The sequence below is a fragment of the Equus caballus genome, chromosome 16, assembly GCF_041296265.1.
Source record: "Equus caballus isolate H_3958 breed thoroughbred chromosome 16, TB-T2T, whole genome shotgun sequence".
Lineage (NCBI taxonomy): Eukaryota > Metazoa > Chordata > Mammalia > Perissodactyla > Equidae > Equus > Equus caballus.
The window spans coordinates 22,874,790-22,900,268 of record NC_091699.1 but is presented as its reverse complement, the minus strand read 5'-3'; the positions used below and the strand labels follow the sequence as shown (position 1 = coordinate 22,900,268).

Sequence of the window (25,479 nt, the reverse complement as noted above, 5' to 3'; positions counted from 1 at the left end):
AGACCATTTAAGGCAGTGGTGATGGATTTCCCCAAAGACAAGGCTTTAGAACATTTATAGGCTGGAATTAGATTCCAGGATGCACCACTTAATTCAGTGTCATCTTGGGAAGTTACCTGATTTCTGAGCCCTCAGTTGTTCACCTGTCAAACAGGGATAATAAATATGCCAAGGGTTGTTAAGACTCAATGGCGTGATGCATGAAAAATGTATGTGGTCTGAGCTTAATAAAATCAGCCTCAATTATTGTTGCCACTATTGTTGTTATGGCAGATCCTATGCCTGTCAGGCAGTGCCTGACTGGGATGCTGTGATGGGTTTTGGCTCACTACTGTGCCCCAGCGCCTGGCATAGTGCTTGGCACCCAGTAGACACTTAGGAAACGTTTGTGGAATGAATGCATTTCTGAAGCAGGAAGGCAGCCGGCTGACTTGGCCTCGGAGGTTAGCCCTTGCTCTCCTTCCAAAAGCCAGAGCCTAAAGTGGCTTATAGCCTGGGAGCCCAGGCACTAGTTAGCTGTGAGCTGCAACCCACTCTGTCCCCGAACTCCTGTCGGAGCTGCTGGAGGTTACCCCGTCTGGACATGCATCTTTGTGTGAGCGGCTCTCTCCGAAGCCCTTATTTTTCTGGTTTGCGGTTTATTTACTTAAGCATTTACAGCTCCCGGGAGCAGAGGGGCTGCTTGAAGCAGGGTCAAGACCGAGGTCGCGGTCTCTATTTTCTGCATCCCAACCTCAGGGCTGGCAAGTCACAACACGGCTCCGTTATTGTGCACAGGAGAGGCTTGCGTTTCTTTACCTCCTGCCGGGCAAGGAAAGACAAGCGGAGTTCAGACACAGAAAAGTGCTCTCAAGCCGCTTGCCCGTGTCCCCGCTTGCGTGGACCGTCGCTCCCAGACTTAGTTTTCTGTGCAAACCAGAGCAAGGCGGAGCAGATTAAACAAAGACAACCTCGCGCCTTTAATCCTTGACCGCAAACACAGGCGTTTTTGTGCCCTGGATTTCTGAAATTCTTGGCTCGGGGACTCAACGCGGGGGGAGGGTGGGTACAGCTTGTAAAAACTTCCCAAAGCAGAAATCCGAGCTCCTCCCTGCCCCCTGCTCCCAGCGATACCTGGATTCAAGGCAAATGGGGCAGCCGGAGGAGAGTCCCCAAGGGTTGGGGGCGCCCCCCACGGGTGGCTTTGGGTCACGGGCTCCAAATCAGCCCGCTCTCTGTGAAGAGATGGATTTGAAAGCCCGGACTCCCCGCAAGACGCCCCGCCCTCGTCCCGGCGCGCGGTCTATTTAGAGCCCAGCCCGGGAGCCCAGGGGATTCTGGGATTTGTAGTCCTTACCCGCAGCCCCAGGCGCCGCCACGACCTCGGACTCGGACTACATTGCCCAGGGAGCTTCCCGGCCTATATAAGCCACCGGGAGCCGCTTCAAAGTGCAGTAACCATGTGGATGTGCTGCTGAAGTGTTTCCTCTGGCTCGCTGGGGTGGGAGGAGAGGAGGAGGTGGTGGTGGTGGAGGAGGAGGAGGCAGAGGGTGGAGAGAAAGAGCACGCCGAGAGGAGGTGTGGGTGTTCCGCTTCCATCCTAACGGAACGAGCTCCCTCTTCGCGAACATGGGATTACCCAGCGGCTGCTAACCCCTCTCCTCGCCCTGCTCCCCCAAACCGGCGTGGCTCCCCGGGCACCAAGGTAGCGGCTGGGGCCGGGAAGAGGGCGTGGGGAGTTGGTGCTGTCCCCCTGGGCGCAGAAGTTTTCGCCCCGCTCTCCGGGAGTTCTTGGTGGATTTGCATGCACTTGCATGCATTTGGGGGTTCTTTTACTGCGGGCATTTTTAAGGGGTTAATTTGAGGTAAAAAAAAAAAAAAATGTTCGACTCCAGTGACTGGCTTTGAGGGCTACCCATTCGAGACTGGATTGGCATTCCCTCAAGTTGGAAACTGTTGTAGCAACTGCAGGAAATAGTTTTTTTGGGGGTGGGGGTGGGGGTGTCATATGTGAGTCCATTCAAGGAAACAATCTTTCTTAAAGTGTAGCCTTCCCTCGAGCTGCCTGGTTGGGAGAATAATGCCTGTGTAGGGGCCCCAGTGGGGAGGGTTTTAAAAAACGGAAGAAAACCCGGGGAGCGGTGAGGGATGAAGTGTGGACGAAGCTCACGCCCAATGAGGATGCGGGCTTCGGATACTTGGCCTCCGCTCCGGGAAACAAGTGCTTTGGGATCTGCCAAAGACTTCCCTTAGTTCCAGCTCTCCGGCATGTTCGAAGTTTGTGCGTGCCTCATTTCACTTGTCAGTTACATACTGGAAATAAGTAAGCGAAGTTACCTGTAATCTTTGCCCAAGTGATCCCACCAACCTGCTTGTCAAATACGGGGGGAGACATCTCGAGGAAGGAGGCTGAGGAAGTTGGCAGCGTGGAATTTGGAGCATTTCTGTTAGGGAAACTTCGTGGTCTCATACTCAGTCTTCTTTCTTTCTAAATACTCAGGAGCTGATTACAGAGGAGCAAGATTCGCACCCCTGGCTTGGCGGGTATTGGCAGTGGAGTGCCTGACCTGGGTCAGGTGAGTGTGGAAGCCTGAGTGCTGTAGTCAGTAAGGAGTTTTTCTCCTAAGTCTATTTTAAGTTCTTTCTAAAGAGCCATCGAGATGGGGAGGAGAAAAGAAAAGGAAACTCCGTGGCTCAGTCTCCAAAATTTGTCACTGCCTTTGGTGAGGGCTCTCGGCAGCAGATGAGATCCAGGGGGCAGTCCTACCTCGCACTTTTGGCTGTGGTTCAGAATCGAAGCAGCCTGAAGGTTTGTGAGAGGAGGGGAAAAAGGCCTTTAAATGAAAGGGATGCCCATTGGTGGCCTGAGAATGGAACTTGCCAGGCAGCGTATTGATGATTTAAATTCTGAAGGATGCAGTGCATTTCATCTGCCAAGATATGTAAGCAAAAATTAACTGCCTCTCTCTCAAAAATAGTCACTTTCTTTTTTCTTACTGTGAATGGGTGTTTAATCAGAGTAGGTTGGATTGCAAGAAATGAAAGTGGTTGCTGGCAAATTGAAAGAATTAGAACTTTAAAAAGGGAAGTTAGTTCTTGAAGCAAAAGTTAGTAACATCCAGCCCTTGACTTGCAGCCACTTGGATGTCAAGGAATCTGATGAGTTCCTGTTGTTGAGGTACCTGTCATGGGATATGAGCAGAGGGCAGCATTTATCTGTGAACACAAGCAGCTCCTATTTTTTTCCCCAAAATGGTCAGACTTCACTGCAAGAAAGGGAGGTTTTAACGGGTGCACGTACATCCCCATTGCTGTAGAATTGGTCATCAAAAGTTTTTTCTTCTGAAGTGGTCAGGAACGGGGTAAACAACAGGCTCAAGGGGAGGGGGACTGGGTTTTGGTAACTTCAACATTCTAAATATTTAGCTGTTCCCTGGACTACAATCTTTGGGCTTTTCTAATTAAGAAATGAAAGTCAGACACTTCGTTATAGTAGTATAGTGCTTTTGTTTCCTGTTGATAAGATCCTCAGGAGCGCTGGTGGAGTGGGAAGCATTTGGATGTGTGCGCTCTGGTTCCTTCTTGGAATTCTCTTGACTTGCATGGCCACATGGGCACTCAAAAGGCCAATGATTGGGTTCACGACCCCTCCTTTGAGTAAGCTGCAGACAAGGAGAAACTGGTCCACAGACTCATCTCCAACTTGTTGCTAAAAATAACAATACTGACACATTAAGTAGTTGTATGTCAAGTCTAGAGTCGTATGTCACAGAAACCCTGTGAGTCAGGTACAGATGAAGAAGCTGAGGTGCAGAGAGTGAAATCACTTGCCCTGTAGCTGGCACACTGTGGAAGCAAGGTATCACCCCAGGGGGCTGTCTTGTCTTTTGTCCCATAGGTGCACCTAAGTTGAGGGGGAGCAGTGAGGGAGAAGCTAGGAAAAATGATAAACTTATTGCTGTTGATGAAATAACTCTTGCTTGTGTCCCCCCAATGATGAATGAACAATACTTATCTTGATGTAAGAAGGAAATGATGTAGCTCTGAGGTAGGGATGAAAGAGTGTGGATATTTGAGGAGGTGTTAGGTGTTGTACTCAGTTTGTTTTGGAAAGCTGTGTGCTGAAAGCCTGAAAGAGGAGAGTAAAAGAAACCAAACCAAACCGCGAGGAACATTGTCTGAGTTCAGCATTAGGTTCATTTCATACCTGAAATCCATCTTGATTGTCTACATCAAGGCATCTGAGCAGGTTAAAAGAATCAGGCATTTCTCCATCTGAATCATTCGAAAGTTTAAATTGCAGTGAGTGTGGACTGTGATCTTTTCCTCTACCCTTCAGTTTGCTTTGCGGCTGCTTGTGCAGAACACTTTTCTTTTTCATTTCTTTCTTTCGTGTGTGTGTGTGTGTTGAAAGTACAATCTGCTCTTCGAATAATTCAAATCAAAACAGAGGAGCCTATCAAGATTTCCCTTTGCTCAGCAGGGAAAGTTCTGCACGCTGTAAATGAATTACTTCTGGCCTCCACTTTGAGACCCATGAAAGTTGTTTGGGGTTGACACTGGTACTATCCGTTTCAACAATGTGGTTGCCATTTATGTGGAGGGAATTGGCATCTTTTCTTTAGGAACAAGAAATGGAACGGTTGCTTAGAGGAGAAGGAATAGATGAATTCAACAAGACACATCTGTTGCCTTTTCCTAAAAATGGTTTCAGTTGAGGAAGACTAATATATTAGAGATAAAGAAAACTTCGAATCCAATGGTGTACAAGCAGCTGACTTCCAGAGAAAAAAATCACGTGGATTTTTAGCTCTTTTATAATGATCTCATGGAAACTCTGATTTCTTTAGAAGCAGTTCTTAAAAAACAAATCAAAATGAGACAACAAACACCAAATATGAACAACAGAAAAAAAACAAAAGTAGGGCTGGAGTTAGGTTTCTAGGTCAAGCTGTCCTTGGATACGTCTAATTAAGGAGTCTACACGAGGCCAGTGTCCCATCTTGTTTGCTGTTGGCTTGATCTTTTAAAATAAAATGCATTGCATTTGCGGGCTCTATATTAACTGGAAGTGCATGCAAGTTTTTAGTTCACTTTTACTGTTATAAGTTTTTGCATGTCTCTTTTGGTGAAATCAGTCAAGGCTTGAAGTTAGTGCCAGGAATGACTTAATTTCTATGATTCCTACAAATTCTCATGGTGTCTGTGGTTCTGAGGTTATTGCTAATGAGGATGAGCTAAGAAAAAGCACTGAAACCATCACCTATTGAGCTAGTCCTCATATTGAACTATGTCCAGGTTCCTCCCTAAAGTGGACATAGCTTAAGGCATTTGATGTGATAAATCATTCAGGAAGTCTAATAATTGTTAAACTTGTTAGGATCTGAGTGTTTATTCCTTCATTCAACAAATTTCTTGAGCACTTGCTGTGCACCAGGGTGTGTTCTCGGTGCTGGGGGTACATCGATGAAAGTCCTGCTCCCAAGAGGCTTAAATCCTTGGTGGGGGAAGGCAGCCAGTCTAAATAAGCAAGTATGACAGGTCGTAAGTGCTATGGTGAAAAATAAAGCAGAGTAAGGGGGAACAGAAAATAGCAAGTGTTGGTGAGGATCTGGAGAAATTGGAACCCTCGTGCACTGGTGATGGGAATGTAAAATGGTGCAGCCACCGTGGAAGACCCTATGGTGGATCCTCAAAAATGAAGCATACAATTACCAGATGATCCATCAATTCCACTGCTGGGTATATACCCCAAAGAATTGAAAGCAGGGACTTGAACAAATAATTGTAACACTCATTTTCATAGCGGCATTATTCACAGTAGCCAAAAGGTGGAAACAACCCCAATGTCCATCAACAGATGAATGGATAAACAAAGGTGGTATATCCATACGGTGGAATATTATTCAGCCTTAAAAAGGAAGGAATTTCTGATACATGCTGCAACACGGATGAAGCTTGAAAACATTATGCTAAGAGAAATAAGCCAGACACAAAAGGATAAGTAGTATATGATGCCACTTATATGGGGTCCCTAGAGCAGTCAAATTCAGAGACAGAAAGTAGAATGGTGGTTGCCAGGGGTTGGGGGTGGGAGAATGGGGAATTTGTTTAATGGGTACAGACTTTCATTTTGCACTTCATTGTGAATGTACTTAATGCCTCTGAATTGTACACTTAAAAATGGTTAAAGTGGTAAATTCTATGTTATGTATGTATATTTTACCACAATAGAAAAAAAAAGAAAATGACAACAAGAGAACAGGGTAAAGGAGTACTCCGGTGGGGATTGGGAATGGGGGAAGGGCTCTTTAATCTGGTGCATTTGAGCAGAGATCTGAAGGAAGCGAGCGGGTTAGCCATGTAGCTATCTGGAGAAAAGGATGTTGTGAAGGGCCAGAACAGCAAGTGCAAAGGCCCTGAGATGGGAGCAGGTGCAACCTGTTTCGGGAAGGGCAATGAGGCCTGGGTGGCTCTGGTTGAGGGAGAGTGCTGAGCATTCAGGTGCAAGAGGGCATCAAGGTCAAATCGTTAGGGCCCAGGTTGTTGCAGGTAAGGAATGAGTATTTCCCCGGGGATTTCTTAACTCTCACAGAATTCTCAGCGTAGTTCTCAATATCGTCCTTCTGAAGATGCTGGTAAAATCACATACGAGATTGGAACTTGATGGGGGGCAAAACCCAGATTTCTAGACTGTCTGGTTAATCACTTGACTTACCTGGGATTGTAATTTGCTTCAGTAAGAAAGGACTCTTCTTTGATAAATAGGTGAACCTTCGGTTGGTTTGAACAACAAATTCTAAGAGCTTAATGATATTTCTGGGGATTTATCTTTAACACAAACCTTCTCCGCCTTGCTGCACCCTGTAGTCTGTGCAGTTCCACCAGGACTCACGGTCTGCTGTCTAGCGTCATCCTTAGGGAATATGAAGTTCCACATAAGTGATTCTCCCCAATAAGTGGACCCCTTCATGTGTACAAACTTATAAAAGCATACATTTTGTTACTTACTGTGTAAGCTATGCATATTCAGTTATAGTAAAACATTAGGAAATAAGGATAAGCAACAAAACCAGTCATCCCCAATCCCACCATCCAAGATTAGGGTTCCAGACTTCCTATGTGTATATATATAAAAATTATGCAGGGGCTGGCCTGGTGGCACAGCGGTTAAGTTCGCACATTCCGCTTTGGCAGCCCAGGGTTCACCAGTTCGGATCCCAGGTGCAGACCTACACACCACTTGTCAAGCCATGCTATGGCAGGCATCCCACATATAAAGTAGAGGAAGATGGACACAGGTGTTAGCTCAGGGCCAGTCTTCCTTAGTGAAAAAGAGGACGATTGGTAGAGGATGTGAGCTTAGGGCTAATCTTCCTCAAAAAAAAAAAAAAAATATATATATATATATGTATGAAAATAAAATTATGTATATATTTAAATTTCTTGAAAAGGGACTTGGCCAGTACTTCCTGTTTGGTACTTTGCCTTTTGCACTCTATATCTTGAAAGTCTTTTCTTATTAATAGACATCTGTATCTTCATGTTCCCAAAGGTGGCTCTGCCTTTGATGGGATTTCATTTGACTGATGATATATATGGAATCACTAGGGTAAAGTACTTCATTCAGGTTTCATCACCATTGTCGAGTCCAGGTTTTCTCATTCAGTTTATACTGTTTTTTTAAGAAAACTAGATGGAAGGTAAAGTGTTACTCAGATGTTAGTTATCTTATTATAGGGGTAGAGCCTAGTAATCATTCCTTTCAATAGATCATTTCTCATTTGTTCTTCAGAGTAAGCTAGTCCAATGAGGTAGGGAGGACCAAGTGCTCCTTTCTGTTTGTTTGCACTATATAGAAAATTTGTGTACACGTAACGTAGAGATCTTACTATAATGAGCCCCTCTTTAATCATCACCTACCCTCCATGGTTATCAGTTCATGGCCCATCTTGTTTCATCTGTATTTTCATACACTCTCCCCTCTTGTCTTGGGTAACTTTGAAGCAAATCCCAGACATACCAGTTCATCTGTATTTTAGCATGTATTTCTAGTATTAGGATTCTTTAAAAAAAAAAAAAAAATATGATACTATTATCCATCTCAAGAAAAGACAAAACAAATTTTGTTATTGAGTCTATGTTCTCACTTAAAAATACATACAGCAGTGTATATATAAGCATATTTAACAGTTTGTTTGAATTAAGATCCAGAAAAAATTACAGATAGTTGGTGTGTCTTTTAATCTGTATGTTTCCTCTGTACCTCTTTTTTTCCATGCATTTTTTGGTTGTTATTGAAGAAACTAGGTGATATATTTTCCCACAGTTTGGATTTCACTGGCTGCATCAGTGTGGTGTAGTTGAGCATGTTTCTCTGTCCCCAGTATTTACCATAATTTGGTAGTCAAAAGTAGAGGCTCAGAATCTGGCCAATCAGAGTCAGGTTCGTTTTTCTTTGGTCAAGGCTGTTTTGTGAACTTCACTCAGGCGAGTGTATGATATGTCTGGCTATGTCTTCTTGTGATATTAGCAACCACTGATGCTCATTGCCTCAATCGACTAGTTCATTTGGAGTTGCAAAATTCCTGATTCTGTTTTTCCTTCCTCATCTATTAGCTGGAATATTTTAAAGAAAGAAATTTCCTTCACTTAGGTTTTGGCTCTCTGGGGGTATAGTTTATATAAGACAGACAAGATCAGTACTTGAATCTCTCTCTGTATTTTACCAGTTTTCAAAAATAACAAGTTGATTCCCTAGCATGTTCCATGGCAGTCATTCTCAATGGGGGGACATTGGACAACAACTGGAGGCATTTTTGATCATTACAACTGGGGAGAGGGTGCTACTGGCATGCAATGGTTAGAGGCCAGAGTTGCTGCTAAACAGCCTATGATACATTGCATAGCCCTCCACAACACAGAATTATACATTCCAAATATCAGCAGTGCCACTGTTGAAAATCCTGTACCAAGAGGACTAATGGGTATTTATTTAAGTATCATTATGAATTTATGGATTTAAACATATTTTATACATTTCACTTTGTATAGTTATCCTTATTGATGTTCAAATTGTCCATCTTTGCTCAGCGAGAGAGGCTATTCAAGTTGGTTCAAAAGACACACCCTACTAGTCTTTGATCACTTTCTTGCTTTCTTTATGACAAGATGTTCCGGGCTCATCTTCTGTGTTTCTTGTCCAAGACCTGGAATAAGCCTTTTCTCCAAGAAGCCTGAGTTCTTTTGAGAGGAAAATGACATTTAGACCTCTGCTCAGCACCAGATAGGTGCTCTTGTCATTCTCATCATACAGATCAGAAAACAAATTAAAATGAAGAAAACTTAAAACCTGAATATTTTTAATGGAAGTTTTCCAAAATGCAGTGGACACATCCTTGCCTTTTAAAAAAGAATTTTGAACATACTCAACTTTTTAAATTAATTTAAATTTTAGCCTTAGTATCCTGGGGCTAAGATACAGCAGTACTCCCCAGAGAAACAAAAATGTTTCTTTCATTCTATATCTTTGTGTTTCAAACTATGTGGTAACTGGTTAAGAGGTTGTGAAATCAATTTAATGGGCCTTGATCAATGGCTTTTTAATGAGGTAGACTAGCATAGAAAACATCAAAGTATATTGATTGCATGGATACCTAAAAAGAATGGTGTATATTGCAACAAACTTTCTGGTTCTCTCTTATTCTTTCTCTCTTTCTCATGCACTCACACAGAGTGAAGGATGGGTTGTAAATTCAGTGTATTTCTTTCTGTAGGTTGCAGTGAAAAGTTTGAGAAACATTGTGCTACATCTTTGCAACTCTGTGGTCACCAGAGCAGCATCCGTGGCTTCAAATGGGAGCTTGTTAGAAATGCAGACTCTCAGGCCCCACCTCAGACCCACTGAATCAGAACCTGCATTTTAGCAAGATCCCCTGGGGATTCATACACATGTGAAAATAGGAGAAGATCTCTAGGGGAGGGTGCTTGCCTCTAGGGCTTTTTCAGTACTTGTCTTATTTTTATGGTTACTTTGTTTTTTTCGTGACTGTCTCTCACCTCTTGAAACTGACCTTCGTACTTCCCCCAGCAGCCTTCCCATTTTTAGTTAAATAGAAAGGTAGGCTAAATCACCAACCTAAGGCGAGAGTACATAGGTCTGGTAGGGTTCTCTCTTACAAAAATGGGAGCTTACATTTGGGGATTTTTTTTTTTATTGGCTGTTCCAATAGAGGTAGAAAGAGACTTTAAACTACATGTAAAACCTACTTAGGATTGTGAAGTCACAGATATAAACAAAGCCTCATTTTAATCTGCTGTTGTCAGATACTTTGAGGAACTCATGTTTTATGACCCATCAGATCAGCAGAACTTCTGGTATAAAGTTCGCATAAATTTGCTCATAAGAAAAAGATGAACACGAGAAAAATATCACTAGCCTCCAAATTCCTTCAAGTTCATTTGCATTTCAGGAGGAGCTCTATCTGGGAAGTGATTTTGTTTTGTAAAAACAGCTTAAAAGCATCCCCATGCACATGTTTCTGAACAGAAAAAGCTGATACAACACGCAGACTTAGGGACATTCATTGATTTGCCTTGGTGTGTGGAGGGGTGTGTGTGTGTGTGTGTGTGTGAGAGAGAGAGAGAGAGAGAGAGAGAGAGAGATCAATCTTGTCCTGCCTCTGTGCCTTGGCACATGTCCTTGTTGCCTCCCCCTTCCCCCCACCCCCATCCACCTTGCCAGATCCTTCTGTTCCCAGGCCAAATGTTTCCTCTTCTGGGAAGCCTTTCCTGGTACTTGAAAATCTGTGTCATTTGAAACCCCCCTGGCACTTTGCATCTCTTTTCCTCATGGGCCTTTTTGATTTTTGACCTACAAGAGTACCTGACACATAGTAAGTGCTCACAAAGTATTTCTCAAAGTTATTTTTCTGCAAGTTTTCTCTCGCTTTGAAGGCTATAGGCTGTTTCTTAGAAGATCTGCTTTTTGTCCCTCTGCCCTGATTAACTATTTCTTGCACTGGAGTACTGCTTTGAAAAGCCCCTTTTGCTGTGGGGAGTGAAGTGAGGCCTGTGAGAAACGCGTTAAGCAGTTTTTTTGGACACCTTTGAGATGTTGCTCAGAACAGCTCTCTGGAGTGCATTAGGCTTGGGAAGTTGTTGAGTGTTACTAAAAGGGAGTGGAGGTGAGAAATCAGGTAGTGAAACAAAGCCGGTCGCGGTGGTATTGCCCTGTTGGACTGCAGGATGGGGACTCCCGCTGACTGTGTTGACTGCCTTTTTGGTACAGGCAAAACATGTAACATCTGTGTGTCTGTTTCCTCTTCCGTAGAATAGGTATAAAAATACCTGCTTTGGGTCATTGCTGCCAAGTTGTAGAATAATAAATGCTTTCAAATGGTCTTAAAGATAAAACAAAACCAAACCTATGTCCTAGAACAGTAGTTCTCAACCAGTGGGGTGATTTTGTCCTCTGGGGACATTTGGCGATGTCTGGAGATGTTTTTATTGTCACAACTGAGGGGGAGAGGGTGCTGCTGACTTCTAGCGGCTAGAGGCCAGGGATGCTGCTAATCATCCTACAGTGCACAGGATGATCCCCCGCAACAATTTTCTGCCCCAAATGTCAATAGCCCTGAGGTTGAGAACCCCTGTCCTAGAGTAGTTTTTCTAGACTTAGTGAGATTTTTCTCTCTCTGAGAATATTAACCTACCTTGCTAGGCTGGTGTTTTTTTTTTTTTTTTTTTTGTGGTTCAGGCTGTGGGCAAAGGGGCGTCTTCGCAGGCTGGGACTGACTTTAACTTTTTAACAAAATGAACACCCTCTCCCATGCCCCTGAGCACTCGCCTTGGTTTCTGGAGGCCTGTGGTCTACTAGCTTGAGACACTAATCGGCTGTGTGACCTCCAAGAAATTACTGAGAGGGGTTTTTTCCACCTATAAAATGAGGAATTTTGGCTAAGTGATCTCTACCCACCAACTGTACAGTTTTCTGACTGCCAGCTTTGAGCTTTTGGTTGGCTTCTCTTACACTGGCCTTGAGGAATAGGACACGGGAGCGCATGTCAGTATTGACATCTTTTCTGAAAAAAATAACTGTGTAGATAGTGTATCTGTTTCGAGAATTGGCTTTTTAGTGGACGTGTTTGTGAAAAGGTAAGTAAGTTTATCTTTGTGTGTGTGTAAGATGTCTACCGAGCAACATTGCAACTGGAGAATCGCTCCAGACTTCAGATTTACAACTGCTGTTTCTGAGATTCTCACAGAGGGCCATGCCTAACCTTGAAACTTCTGAGCTGGTGACTTCCTTTGGGACTGGCTGAAAACGAAAGCAGAATACTATTTTCTATGCTCTGAGAGCAGTGGTTTTTTTGCGGTAGAATAAATTCTCTCTTGATGGGGACACGCTGCATTTCTGAGGACAATCTGATTAGCCGCTAATGGGACAAGAAGGCAAGGAGGGACTGCATGTAAATATGTATGGTGGGGGGCAGCTGCCGAGTGTCCAACTCAAAAATGTGGTGCTGCTCATCCTCATTTCACAATATAGATGATATCATCAAGAGTCTTTGCTCAAAGGAAGTTCCAGAGTTAACCGTGAGAGTCCGCAGTAACAGAAGCAGAGACAGTTGTAAAGAGAACCTTTTTCCTTCTCTTGGAAGAGTCAATCCTGTTCTTGACTCTCGGTGGTTCTCTCTCCCCCTATTTACAGCCGTATTACCATATATGTACCTGGGTGAGGGCATCTTAAGGAGGCTTGTGCTCCTCAGGAAGGAGTGTCCTTGGCCTCCAGCCAGGAGATTGATCAAATGCCAGCAACTCTTCCTTTTTCTGTGCATACTCTTGTTTTCCCTCTAAAAGGCCTCACGGTTTGCCTGGCTTTGCAGGCCACTGGGGGCTGCTTGACCTAAAAGTGAAGTGGTGCATTTTTGTGTAGGTGGTGGCTGTAGGTCTCCCCAGGCCTTGTTCGCATTTCTGAGGGACGAGCTGCCCATGACTTCTTGGATGTCCAGGCACTTTTAAGCCTTGGTGCAGAAGTCTTGCTCTTTGCAGCCTAACTTAAAAGGAAGCTTTTTGATTTTCTCCTTTTTAAACAATCATTTTTAAAGCAAGCAGCAATAACACCAGTGCTAAAAGACTTTGGCAAAGGCCCTTTGTTTCTCAGGGGGTGGAGGTGATGTGGCTATGCCAAGAAAGAACAGGCGAGGCTGATGGCTTTCCATTGGCTGCATTGTCCAGCAGAAGAATGACTTTCCAAGCGCATTGTACTCTGGAGCCAAGAGGCAAAACTTGGTGACTGAAGGGTAGACCCAGTGGGCGCGGTGTAGATGCGATGTAGTCATCCACTCTTCACCTAGTGGTGCTTTGGGTTTTACTAGGAATAGTGGGGAGAATGTTCTGCTGGAGTTGGCATTGACGTGTTCAGATAAATGCCTCTCATGATGTGTCCCTTGTCTGCATTCACTCATCATTTGGACTTGCTGGTTGATGGGACTCATCCTCAACTGATCATAAGCCCTAAAACGTTTACTAAGAGGAGTCTACGCCAGTAGGAAACAGAGCAGATTAGAAGGTGGCGTAACAGCAAGCAGGAATGTTTCCTGAGTTGTGCTCATATGTGCTGAGTAAGCCCATTATTTCCTTTTTCTCGTTTAATCCTCAACACAACTTTCTGAGGTAAGCCCTCTTGCTGCCCATTCTGCAGATGAGGAAATTGAGGCCCAGAAAGAGTCAGTAACTTGGTCAAGGTTCCGAACTTCCCCTCACACTTAGAGTGAAAGCTACACTTTTTACACTTGTGAAGTCCCACTGGCCCTGGCTTCTCTCTTGACCTTACCCCATACTTTCTTCCTTTCTCCATTAATTCTGTAGACGTTGCCTGGCTTTCTGTTTCTGGAACTTGCCAAGCTCTTTTCTACCATAGAGCCTTTGTATTAGCTGTTTGCTCTGCCTAAAATGCTCTTCCGCCTAATTTTTTTGCATGACTGCCTCTTTCTTGACTTTCAGGTCTTTAGCTTAAATGTCTTAACTTATTCTTTCTGACCAGCCAAAATGAAGTTGTCACCCAGTCAGTTTTAGTTCTCTGTGTAGTATGTCTCAGTATCTGAGACGTCTCACTTGTTTTATCTTTTTGTTTGTTTACTGTCTATCTGCCTTCACTAGAATATGCATATCATGAGAGCAGGGACCTTGACTAGATGTCTTCTTTTGACCTACATCCCCTGCACTGGATTAGGGGTAGCACATAGTAGGTACTCAATAAATGTGTTGAATGAAAAGGAGGATTTAGATTTCAAATCAAGGAGTCCTCCCTAACGCCCTGGCTGCTCGGTTGTACGTTTTGCATCTTAATCCTATTCTATCCAGTTTTTGATATTTATGCAATGTGAATCCAAAGCACACAGCCAGCCAGTGCCAAAGCAAATCTTAAACCAAAGAAAACTGATAGCAGCATTTTTCAAATGTTTGGGTCTCAGGAGCTCTTCACATGCTTGAAAATTATTGAGGACCCCCAAAGAACTTCTGTTGATATGAGTTATAGCAGTCTGTATTTATCATATTAGAAATTAACACCAAGAAAATTAACACCAAGAAAACATAAAAAAACCCCATTTAGACATTAACACAGTATCATATTTTTTGTGAACAATAACTATATTTTCCAAAACAAAAAAATGCAGTGAGAAGAGTGACATTGTTTTACATTTTTGCAAATTACTTTAAGATCTGACTTAGTAGAAGATAGCTGGAGTCACATATCATGTATCTGCTTCTGCCTTCAGTCACTTGTGACATGGAGATCCAAGAAGTCATGGGCAGCTCGTCCCTCAGAAATGCGAACAAGGCCTGGGGGGACCTACAGCCACCACCTACACAAAAATGCACCACTTCACTTTTAGGTCAAGCAGCCCCCAGTGGCCTGCAAAGCCAGGCAAACCATGAGGCCTTTTAGAGGGAAAACAAGAGTATGCACAGAAAAGGAAGAGTTGCTGGCATTGGATTACAGCCTCTGGAAAACTCTACCTTACACGTGTGAGAGACTGAATGAAAAGGCAAATGGCACCTTGATGTTATTATGAAAAATAGTTTTGACTTTGACGATCCATTGAAAGGGTCTTAGGAGCCCCCAGGAGTCTCTGGGGCACCATTAAGAACCACTGGCTTATGGGATAGATAGTAGTTTGGAAGGTTTGGTGGTGGCATGGAACATTGGAGAGAGGGAGAAGTTGAAGGCTTAAGTGGCAGGATGCAATTGAATGCCCCTAAGTCTGGGTATTGTTTCAGATCTTTCTGTTCAAAAATACATGCATGGCGATGCATTTAAGTTGTTTTTGCAAAACAAAATTCCTTTTCAGCTGAAGCTCTTCCTGAATTGCAAAGCAACACGGAGAACTTGGAAGCTAGGGTACTTGTCTTATGTTCATCTTTTTCAGATGAGCAAGATTATACCATGCAGTCCAGAAGTTCTGCAGTGGGAAGGGTCATTAAAAAATGATAAGGCGTGGGTTCCTCTCCCCGTCTGGACATAGTAGCTTCAAATGCAACTTCCTTCGTACTATTACTCTGCAACCTACTTGGTTCTTCCTGTAGCTTTTGGCCTCAGATGAAGTTGTGTCCTGTCATAGAAATTAGCTTGTCTTGAAGCTTTTTTGCTATCAGGCTCTGTCACAACTGGTGTTAAAGGCATCAAGATGGAAGCTGTTAAAAATAGATGAGATATGCTATGCTAGCCAATTTAACTGTTTAAGAAAGGTAAATGATTACAAATCCAGGCCTCCGGGGAATATTTTGCATGTATCTTGGGTGATGTATGTAAGATTGTCAAAGTTAAGGTAATTGAGTGGTAAAACACGTGGGGAGCTTGGACGTCAGGAAATGAATGGTGCCCCGGGGGGCAGGTGTCCTTAGTGCCTGACATCAGAGCTTGGTTGGAAGGGCCTGATTTAAGGGCAGTGTCAGTGGGGCTCCCCCACCCCATTACTGAAAATCAGGATGTTCAGCCCCAAAGTCCAAGTGGCTTCATCTTAATTAAATACAGGACGCTTTCTTCTATGTGACAGTAAAAAAATCTCTGGGTCGTGGTTTTGGGGTCCATGAATGGGTGTAAAGTAAGGCTTCTGATTTCTTCTGTCCACCCTTGAAGATTAAGTGATACCTTAGGTAACTTCTTGGTTAATGGAAGTGTTCTAATTTAGTCTCATTTCGGGAGTTGATAACTTTTAAGTTCTGAATTGTGTGTAGGCGAAAGTTGAGATTTTTTTTTTAGAAAAATGAATATAATGCAATTAGTTAAGTGTGTGCAGGAGAAATAGATGGGAAAAATTACAATAAGTGAGTTTTCTGCCGCAAAGCTTTTAGCAAAAAATTAAAAAGAAAAATCTAAAACCAATCCTGAGCTATTTAAAATGAAATGAACACGCTTCTTTTCCAGTGAGGCTGCGCCTTAGCCTGTCTTAACACCAGAGTGGAAGAGGTTCTAAATGGTGAATTATCATTCCTTGGGAGAGGTTCCCCCTACCCCCACCCAGCAGGGGCCTGGTTTGCTGTTGGAAGAAGGGGGCGTGGAGTTCTGTCTGGCTGTCTTCGGGGTTGTGAATCTAGGGGCTGAAAAGCAACAATACCTTAGGTGACCTGTGGGAGTATCAGCCGCTGCCTAGGCTGACAGAGGATTTAAACATTCCTGGGACCTTTGTTTATGTGGATGTGTTTCTAGCAGCGCTGACCAAGTAAGAAGCGTATATCCAGTTGAAGAATCGCAAGTTATGGACAGAAGTAAGTGAAGACTTTGAAGGAAGAAAAGTGAATGTTTTCATTTCAGTCTCATTTGAAAATACAGAAAATGAGCCCTAGGGAAGGGCCGGTTATTGTGCCAAGCACTTTGTGTGGATTATTGGATTTGCCCCTCACAGTGACCCTGAGAGAGAGGAAGTGTTGCCCCTGCTCACCCCCCCCACCTTTTTCCCCCCAAAGATGAGGGAGCTGAAGTTCAGAGAAGTTATGTAAATTGCTTAAGAACACACAGCTGGTAATTGATGAAGCTGGTATTTGAACCCAGGTGGTTCTGAGTCTGTGGTTCTAGCCTTTTTGGACGTACAGAGGAGGTGGTCAGTCAGGGAGGGGTACTTCTTTCCAGGAATAGAATTTAGAAATTTTGTTTCTGGTTCCCAAATTTGAAAAGGGCTAATAGGCCCCTACTCTCTATTCCTGATCCAACAGTATAAACTTGGCATTAATTAGTTTTAGGAAAACAGTCACCTGAAAACTGTATAAGTTCTTCTAGGCAGCAGATAATGTGACACTAAAGTACATTGAACCCAAATTTGACTGCTTGCATGTCCCAGGCCCTGTACTAGGGACTGCAATGTGCCAGGGAAGAAGAATTCTGCCGTCCTCACCCTCATGGGCTCACAGTCTAGTGGTGAAGACAAGCAAATAAGCAAACAAATGAATAAGCAATTTTAGGACAGTGCTCATGGGCCCAGGTAGGGTGATTGGGGTGCTATATAGAGAAATGTGTTGGGGACATATAATCCAGAGTTGAGTCAGAGAGGACTTCCCAGAGGCAATGACGTCAAACTGGGATTGCAAAGGTGACTGGGAATTATCCACAAGTGGTGATGTGGGAGGGGAGGAACATCAGGCTGCAGGGACAGCATGTGCAAAGGCCTGGGGGACAGAGAGGCACACGCATGTTGGGGGTTCCAGAACAAGTTCATTATGCCTTGAGTGTAGAAGGCAGGGGGGAGAGTACAGAGAGATGAGGATGGAGAGGTAGGCAGGGACCAGATTATGAAGAGCCCCAAAGAGATTTTGGAAGGTTTTAAGCAGAGGAATGACATGGTTTGATTTATGTTTCTGAAAGATCACACTGGCTGTGTGTGTAGAATAGATTGAGGGGGAAAGATGGATTCAGAGATTAATAGGAGGGCTTTCTGGAGCTCAGTCAGAAATGATACTGGCTGAGATTTGAGTGGGGGCAGAGGAGTTAAAAAGAATTGGAGGAGGGGCTGGCCCCGGGGTGGAGTGGTTAAGTTCATGCACTGTGCTTCAGCAGCCTAGGTTTGCAAGTTTGGATCCTGGGCTCAAACATACACCATACGTCAGCCATGCTGTGGCAGCAACCCACATATAAAGTGGAGGAAGATTGGCACAGGTGTTAGCTCATGGCTAATCTTCCTCAAGCAAAAAAAGAAAAGGAAGATTGACAATACATGTTAGCTTAGAGCTAATCTTCCTCAGCAAAAAAGCAAAAAAAAAAAAAAAATTGGAGCATTTAAGAGATATATTAAAGCTTACAATCAGGGAGATTTGATGTTCAATTAGACTTTTCATTCATGTATTTGCTAAATATTTACTGAGCACCTACCATATGCTAGGCACTGGTGATGGAAATACAGTGGTATGCAAAACAGATCTCGGCTTTAACCAGAGCAAGGAGTGGGATTGGGATGAGTGTGTTCTAGACCTGAAGGAACAGTATGGGTAAAGGCCCTGTGGCAGGGATAAGGACAAAAGGAAGACTGGAGGTGCCACCAGGCTTTGTGGTGGTTGATGAAGTGGGTATGGAGGAGGAGAAGCAGATTGGGCAGACAGGTGAGTTCTTTTCATACATTGAGATACTGTGGGCATCTGGGAGCTGAATCCCAGTAGCTGTTGGCCATGAGATACAGCTTTGGGGATTCTCATCATATAGAAGGCACTGGAGCCAGCAGAGTAGATGAGATGACCAGGGAGGTTTAGAAAAGGCAAAGAGCAACACCGATTCTGAGACCACTGATTGGGAGGACCAGCACCTCTGGTTTCTGTTCTCCAAGGAGATTTTTGAATTTGTGTGTTTTTATTCCCACCTTTCTTATGGATAGAATCGAAGATCCTCCTTTCTCTGCCCTGGTCAAGCCACCCTGGAAGAACCCTATTTTACCAGATGCATCAACCCTTCAGAGTGGTGGTGGTCTAATGCCAGCTTTCGTCCATTGCTCGCGTACCTCCTGCCAGCTACCTTGCCGAGTGCTTTATAAACGCCATCTTACTGAACCTCATGACAGCCTGCTGGGGGAGCTGCTCTTATCCCCATTTTACAGATGGGGAAAGTGAGGTTTAGGGAAGTTATGGAACTGGCCTGCAGTCCTACAGTGACAGGGTGGCAGAGCTGGGATTTGAACCCTGGTGTACTGGCTGTGGGGCCTCAGCTCCTGCCTGCCCTGGGGTGAGGAGTGCTCTAGAGGCTGGGCAGTGTCAGCCTGTGTCAGGGGAGGATGGTGATACTTTGCAGACAGAAGCAATGTCTTCAGGGGAAATCAGATAGAGAGTATTCGGTATTTCGAGGTCTTTTTGCATCAGAGGACAGGTCAGTAGCAAAAGTTCTGGAAGGTGGTTGTCCCTGTGTGGGGGTAGGGGAGGGGGAAGGAGTGTTTTCTAACTGGGCTCTTTGAAGCTGGAAGAGGTCCCATTGCCAGGTGTTGAAGCAGAAGGCAAGACCATCCAGAGTAGACGTGGTGGGGGATTGCGTTATTGGACAGGAGATAGAATTAGATGCTTTACAGGGTTCCTGCCAACCGTTATTCTGATTCTGTATATTTGGAAAGGCCAGAAGGCTCTGTGGTTGGGAGCTGAGCATAATTCCATAGAGTTCAGCTTTTTCTCAACTGGTGAATTAGGGAGGATAATAATTTTCCCTAAAGCAGAATATGTTGTCATGGGTGGCACAGCAGCTCATTTCTTCTGATACCCAACTGAATTTTTGTAAAGGGGATCCTTTCCTTTACTGAGTTTAAATTTTGAAGCCCTAGAGTCATCCAGAATTCCATTTCATTTCATTAAAAAATAATAAAAAAGTAGCCAGCATTGGGCAGGGAAAGTCTGCCAGTCACTGTACTGGGCACTTTTCATGCACTGTTTCATCTATTCCTCACAACAACCCCTTGAAGTAAGAATTATCCCCATTTTACAGATGAAACGAAAGCGAGAGGTTTAAGTGGGCTGGGTGGCAGTGGTGGGCTAGTAATAATAGCTTGCACACAGAGAGCAAGCTATTATTACTGGTTCTGGAGCGGACTGTCGGAGCCTGTTCTCTTATGTCAAGTGACCAACTCAGGTTGTTAGCAAGGGGCCCTGAATGTCCATATAGCATTTGATGTCCCAGGGTCATGCAGATGGCAGAATGTTCTTAGGTGATCCCCAGCCATTGTGTGAGTGACACAGGAACTCTGGGTACAGCTGTGAGAAGTTTGCAGGCACAAATGGTCCAGGATCAGATAAAGAGGCAATCTTTCCCACTCTGCATCTGGACAACAGGAAGTCTTCCAGAAGATTGCTCCCAGGCTCATCGCTCACAGGCAGACTTTCCACCTCCTCCCCTCCAGGCCCTAGAGGCCTCTTCTGTTGACTTTCCCTGCCTTTGTTTTTCCTCTCAGGACACACTGATGATTGCACCAGGGCCTCTCCTCCTCCCACCTGCACTTCTCCTTCTCTTCACTAATGGTAGTGAGGGGAGACCACCAGAGGTTTCTAACCAGACCAGAAAGGCTTCTGCCTCATCCTTTGTAAGGGGACTTATTGCTTGAGACCCCTGGGGAAAAATCTGTTTCTCCTCACCCTCCCCCCGCTTTTTGTCTGTTTTCTTTTTTTTTAATTAGGACCCCTGGCAGATTGCCTAGTTAAGGATTATTAACTGGTGGATGTACTGGTCTGTGTTTTCGGAGGGAAATGTAAAATATGACTAAAATTTACTCATTCAATTGTCTACTTAAGCATGTTGGTTAGGAAGAAGATACTGATATTTTTTTCTGACTTATCAAAATGTTGTGTGGCTGCAGGAGAAAAATTAGGAAATAAAATTGTGCATAAAGAAGAAAATCAGTTCTCCGTAATCTTACCATCCAGAGAATAAGAACGGTTGACGTTTGAGCCCGTGTTCCAGCGATCATCATTGATGAGAAGCTCTGCTTAGGAGTCAAGTTACCTGGGTTATAACCCTGGCCTTCATGCTCATTATATGTGACATGGGCATCTTAACCTTTGTGTACCTTGGTTTCCCCAACAATAAAATGGAAATAATGGTAGTGCCTGCCTCGTGCTGTGGTCGTGAGGATTCAGTAAGAGAACATTTGTAAAGCCCTCAGCACAATGGTGGGCATGTTGATGCTTGGTAAATGTTAGCCATTATTATTAGAAATGGTAATAAGGCAGAACCGTGCTGTAGGAACAGGGTGTCCAGACAGCTGTTGCAGTTATCAACTGCAGGCAACTTTGAGTACCTCATGCTTTGTCATTCCAGAACACTGAACTGTGTCTGCTTCTTTCCATTAAGGGCCTGGAACCTTTCAGTAAGGTAACCAGTTGATGAGGAAAGTTCTGAAAACAGGTCACACTGCTATTTCCTGGCCTCATCGCCGTTGGGGCCAAATGCTCATTCGGAAGGGCAAACTCGAAAGGAGCGAGTTAGTCACGTTGGACAAGGTGCTCTTGCCCGAGCATAAACCTGCTGCTCTCCTCCGTTCGGCAACTCCCCAGAGTCCTGGGAGGCCGGAGTGTGTAGACACAAATTTGGTCTGACTCAAAATTCAAACAAAACTTGTTTTCCAATAATCAGTCCCAGAAGTACACTGACTTCCTGACCCTTTATGATAAGGCTTTTAAATAGAGCATATAAGGGAAGTATTAATCCCCCTTAATGTTTTTCATTTGTGCAGCTTTTTTGGATGTCATTTAAAACATCAGCTTGCCTTTAGGTATAAAACATCCAGTTAGAAAGAAACGGCCTGATGACAGACTTGATTCCAGAGAGCGGTACTTGGCGAATTGTCCCTCTGCACGTTATTTGTGTGTCTTTCCTCAAGGTCTAGAGATGCTGTCACTTTTGTTTGAGAGTTTGTTTCCTCGGTTGCTGTCTCTCCCTATAAATCAGTTCATGTTCAATGAAATGCTCTTTATCTCTCTTGCAACAACTGGGTTGTTTGGGGAGATAAATGAGTTTTTCCCTGCTGTTTCTCACCAGCAGTGAACTGAGGTCCTTTCACAGTTCGTTTTCAGCACCTGGCACTCCTTCTAAGCTAGGAGAAATGCTTCCTGAGGTTTTCTGCTGATCATAGTCACATAATTCTTCTGAAAAGAAAACTTGGCACCCAAAAAGCAATTTCGAGAGAGAATACTTTTACAAGCTATTACAACTCTTGTGGTTTTACGAGGTGAACGATTTCTGGCAGGGAAAGTTGAGTAAAGAGATGGGAAAAGATGTTTAAGGGGGTCTGGGTTTGGAAGAGAGGTCTTGGAAAGATCTGGGTTACTCTGAGCCTCTGCACACCAGGTGCCTGAGGAGACGATGGGGTGTTAGCTGCAGTCCACACCAGCACACTGTCTTCCCACGTAACTGAGCTTGTTCTTTAAAAGTCAGTTTAGCTTTTTATAATTGGCTCCCACTCCTCAATATTTATGGCCCTGGGGAAAGCTGTTTCTATGAGTTGTTTCACTATTTTTGTTGATATGTGTGCCTGCGTGTGTAATGATTTCTGGGCAGTGTAGAGATTTCCTGGAACTAAAGAGCATTTTCTAGGACTGCCCCTAACTAGCTGTGTGTATTCCTGACTAGGGTTCTTAACTGACCTGAGCTACCTATTCTTGCCTGCGTCAGGAAGGGTTTAAGCAGGAGCTAAGATCCTTTCTCCCTCTGCAAGTGTTTCTTGGTGAAAGATGAGAAGGAAAGACACTGAAATAGCATTTGGGTAAAGTGCGTACAGTTGCTGAATTCTTGAAAGCCCACTCGAGCGTTGTGGTATTTGTTCCGAAGTTTCCTTGTATTAATTTCACTTTGTTGCTTTGGTACCTCAGCGGGCACCGCCAGACCCCAGTTTTACACCAGGTGTTTCCTTCTGACTTAACGTTCCCTGAGGCAGATTGAATATGTTAATGTTTCCTAAGTCAGACTTTCCAACTCCTTAATCACTGCAAAGTTCTTGGCCGACTTCCCTGCTGTCTTCATATTTACTATTTATTATCGAGGGTCCTCAACTTGCAGAATGGGATTCAGGCATGGTTTTGTTAGAAACACGCGATATTGTGGTTGGAATATCCTGTAATTAAATAATATATGGAAAAAAATGTTGTTGCATATGTCCTTACTTGGCTCATTTAATTGCCTGCCTGTCACACTCTTGTTTAAATTTGACTTTTAAGTAGAGTGCTTTGGAAAATTGAGCTAAGCCAACTCTCAGTGACTTTTTCCCCCCTGAGCATTTCTTTCCTTCTAATAACTTTGCATATTTTACTTTGTCTAGGATTTTCAAGAAAGACATGTCTGACAAGATGTCTAGTTTCCTACATATTGGGGACATTTGTTCTCTGTACGCGGAGGGATCGACAAATGGATTTATTAGCACCTTGGGGTAAGAGCACCCGATTTCTTGTGTGGCGGGGTTTGTTTAAGACCTCATAGCATCAGCTTAAGAACTGTGATTTTTCTAAGATAAGAATGTTACCATTTCCTTGGCTTTTCCAGGGCCGGGTGGATTCATGAATACCAAATCGCATGTGAGCCACGTGTCACCCCTTACACAGAAATACTGTTTTCCTGTCAGTTCTAGAAGAGTGAAATCTCATTAGTTAGGAATCTGTTATTTCAGAATTTATTATAGTTTCCTCTTCCTTCATGTATAAGGGGGAAAGTGCTAAGTATATGGGATGAAATTTTAAGATTAATATTTACAGATCCCAAAGAACTTTTTTGCTTCATAAAAACTCATATTGTCAAATGGTGACTTGTTTGTCACATAAGCAAAGACCAGAACTTCTCAGATGCCTTTCTTCTTTGAAGCAGAACCTTTCCTACTTTAAATTGCTGTATGTATTTGACAGTTACAAATTGCACAAAGTTCTGTAAATCAGAGTTTTGCTCTTTTGTGCTTTCTTCCATTTTTATCCAACTTTTAAGGGTATAAATATATTCCATAATGTACTCATTTGATTATCTTCTCCTTTCTCCTCCTACTCCTATTGTCTAGAAGAGGAAATGAGACGTGAAATAGCCCGAAGGCAGACAGAAGCAGAAGGGAGAATCAAGATGGTTAATTCCAGAATAGTCAGGAATGGTCTATATTGTCTTTGTGTAGAAAAGAGTAGTTAGACCCTGGGGTGGCATTGTTGCATTTGGCAAGAGCTAGTTTTAAATGGGGGGAAGGAAGGCCAGCAGCTTTTCCAAGAACCTCATTCCTATAGCAGCCAGAACCTTCCTTCTAATCATAGCTATTATTTAAAGCATGGTTGTTCTCTGGTATTTGTGCAGAGTATTTCCAGGCTCTCATTCAAGTTACTCCAGCCTCAAGTTATTTCAGATATAGAATTATAGCTCAACTGGACCTCACTGCAAAAAAATTTTGTTTTAAAAAGTCAACCAATAAAAAGAAGTCACCTGCGATTGTCTGATCACCAAATCCAGTGACTGTTTCTCAGTCCTTACCTTTCTTTAACCTTTCTACGCTGAAGACCCACCTGCCACAATTTATCTCCTGTGGTTTTTGGCAAAGAGGCCTTCCGTGGCTTGTGCCTCTCTGTTCCTTTTTTCTTCGTGGCTGGCTCCTTCCTTTTCCATCCCTCATGGTTGAACATTTTATCCTCCTCTTATTTTTCAGCAATAACAGCAACAATCATAAATAGCAGTGGTAACCACTTATATGAGTCCTATGGGTGTTTGCAGTGCTGTGCTAATACTGTACATACATCATCCCTTTAATCCCCAAACAGCTCTTTATGGCGAGCACTCTCATTATCAGTGTTTATGGAGGTGAAACCTGTGAGCATCAGAGAGGTGAACTACCTGCCCAAGGCTTCACAGCTTCAAAGACTCAGGACTCCAAGACCAGTGCTCCTAACAGTGCCCTTGGCATGGCAGACTTTCCTTTCCCTGGCTTTCCTGACTACCTCTCTGGCTGAATTTGGTTGTCATCCTCGCTGTCTGCCCACAGTTCTTATCTGGATGCCCTGTTAAACCTCAACCCCACCTTATGCCCCATCTTTCTTCTGTGGCCCTTATTTCTTTTAATGGCACCACTGTCTTCATCATACTCAGGCTCGCTTCCAGTCAGTTGCTGAGCGCACTCTGTACCAGCCCCTGAAATCTTAGTGCCTCCTTTTCTTCTAGAGCATCCACTCTTAGAATTCCTATAAGGAACAAATTCTTTGCTTTATAAGAGTTTTCCTCAAGTATTACAAACAAATTAATGATAAGGTCCCCTCCTTTTTCTACAATGTGAGGATGGCTGTTTTTTGAATTTTGAGCTCTAATACTTCAAGCGAGTATTTTATTTCCTTGGTTCCTTGCATATATTTGGAGATAACTGATTAAAAATGTATTTGGAAAATTAAGTTTGATCTTCTTTTTGCTTTTAATGTTTTTAACACACATGGAGCACCAGTTGTGGATGAGATGAGTGACTGCCGGTTTTGTGGAACTCTGTGTCTAGCTCCCCAGTCCGGTTCCATTTATGTAGATGGTGATTACCTCCGAAT

At 43.7% G+C, this 25,479-nt stretch overlaps 1 protein-coding gene across 7 annotated transcripts in view; it reads left to right on the top strand.

The window, feature by feature from the left end:
* The first annotated feature begins 1,318 nt into the window (after window positions 1–1,318).
* Window positions 1,319–25,479, top strand: part of ITPR1 (inositol 1,4,5-trisphosphate receptor type 1) — a 318,979-nt gene continuing 294,818 nt past the window's right edge. For 4 of the 7 annotated variants that reach the window (XM_023620054.2, XM_023620053.2, XM_023620052.2 and 1 more), the window contains exons 1-3: window positions 1,431–1,684; window positions 2,480–2,555; window positions 23,253–23,360. In XM_023620054.2, the coding sequence (XP_023475822.2) occupies window positions 23,269–23,360 (92 nt within the window). In that variant the 5' untranslated portion in view covers window positions 1,431–1,684; window positions 2,480–2,555; window positions 23,253–23,268. Of the gene's footprint in view, window positions 1,685–2,479; window positions 2,556–23,252; window positions 23,361–25,479 lie in introns of all 7 variants that reach the window. The other 3 variants (XM_023620051.2, XM_023620049.2, XM_070238558.1) reach the window with 3 other exon arrangements.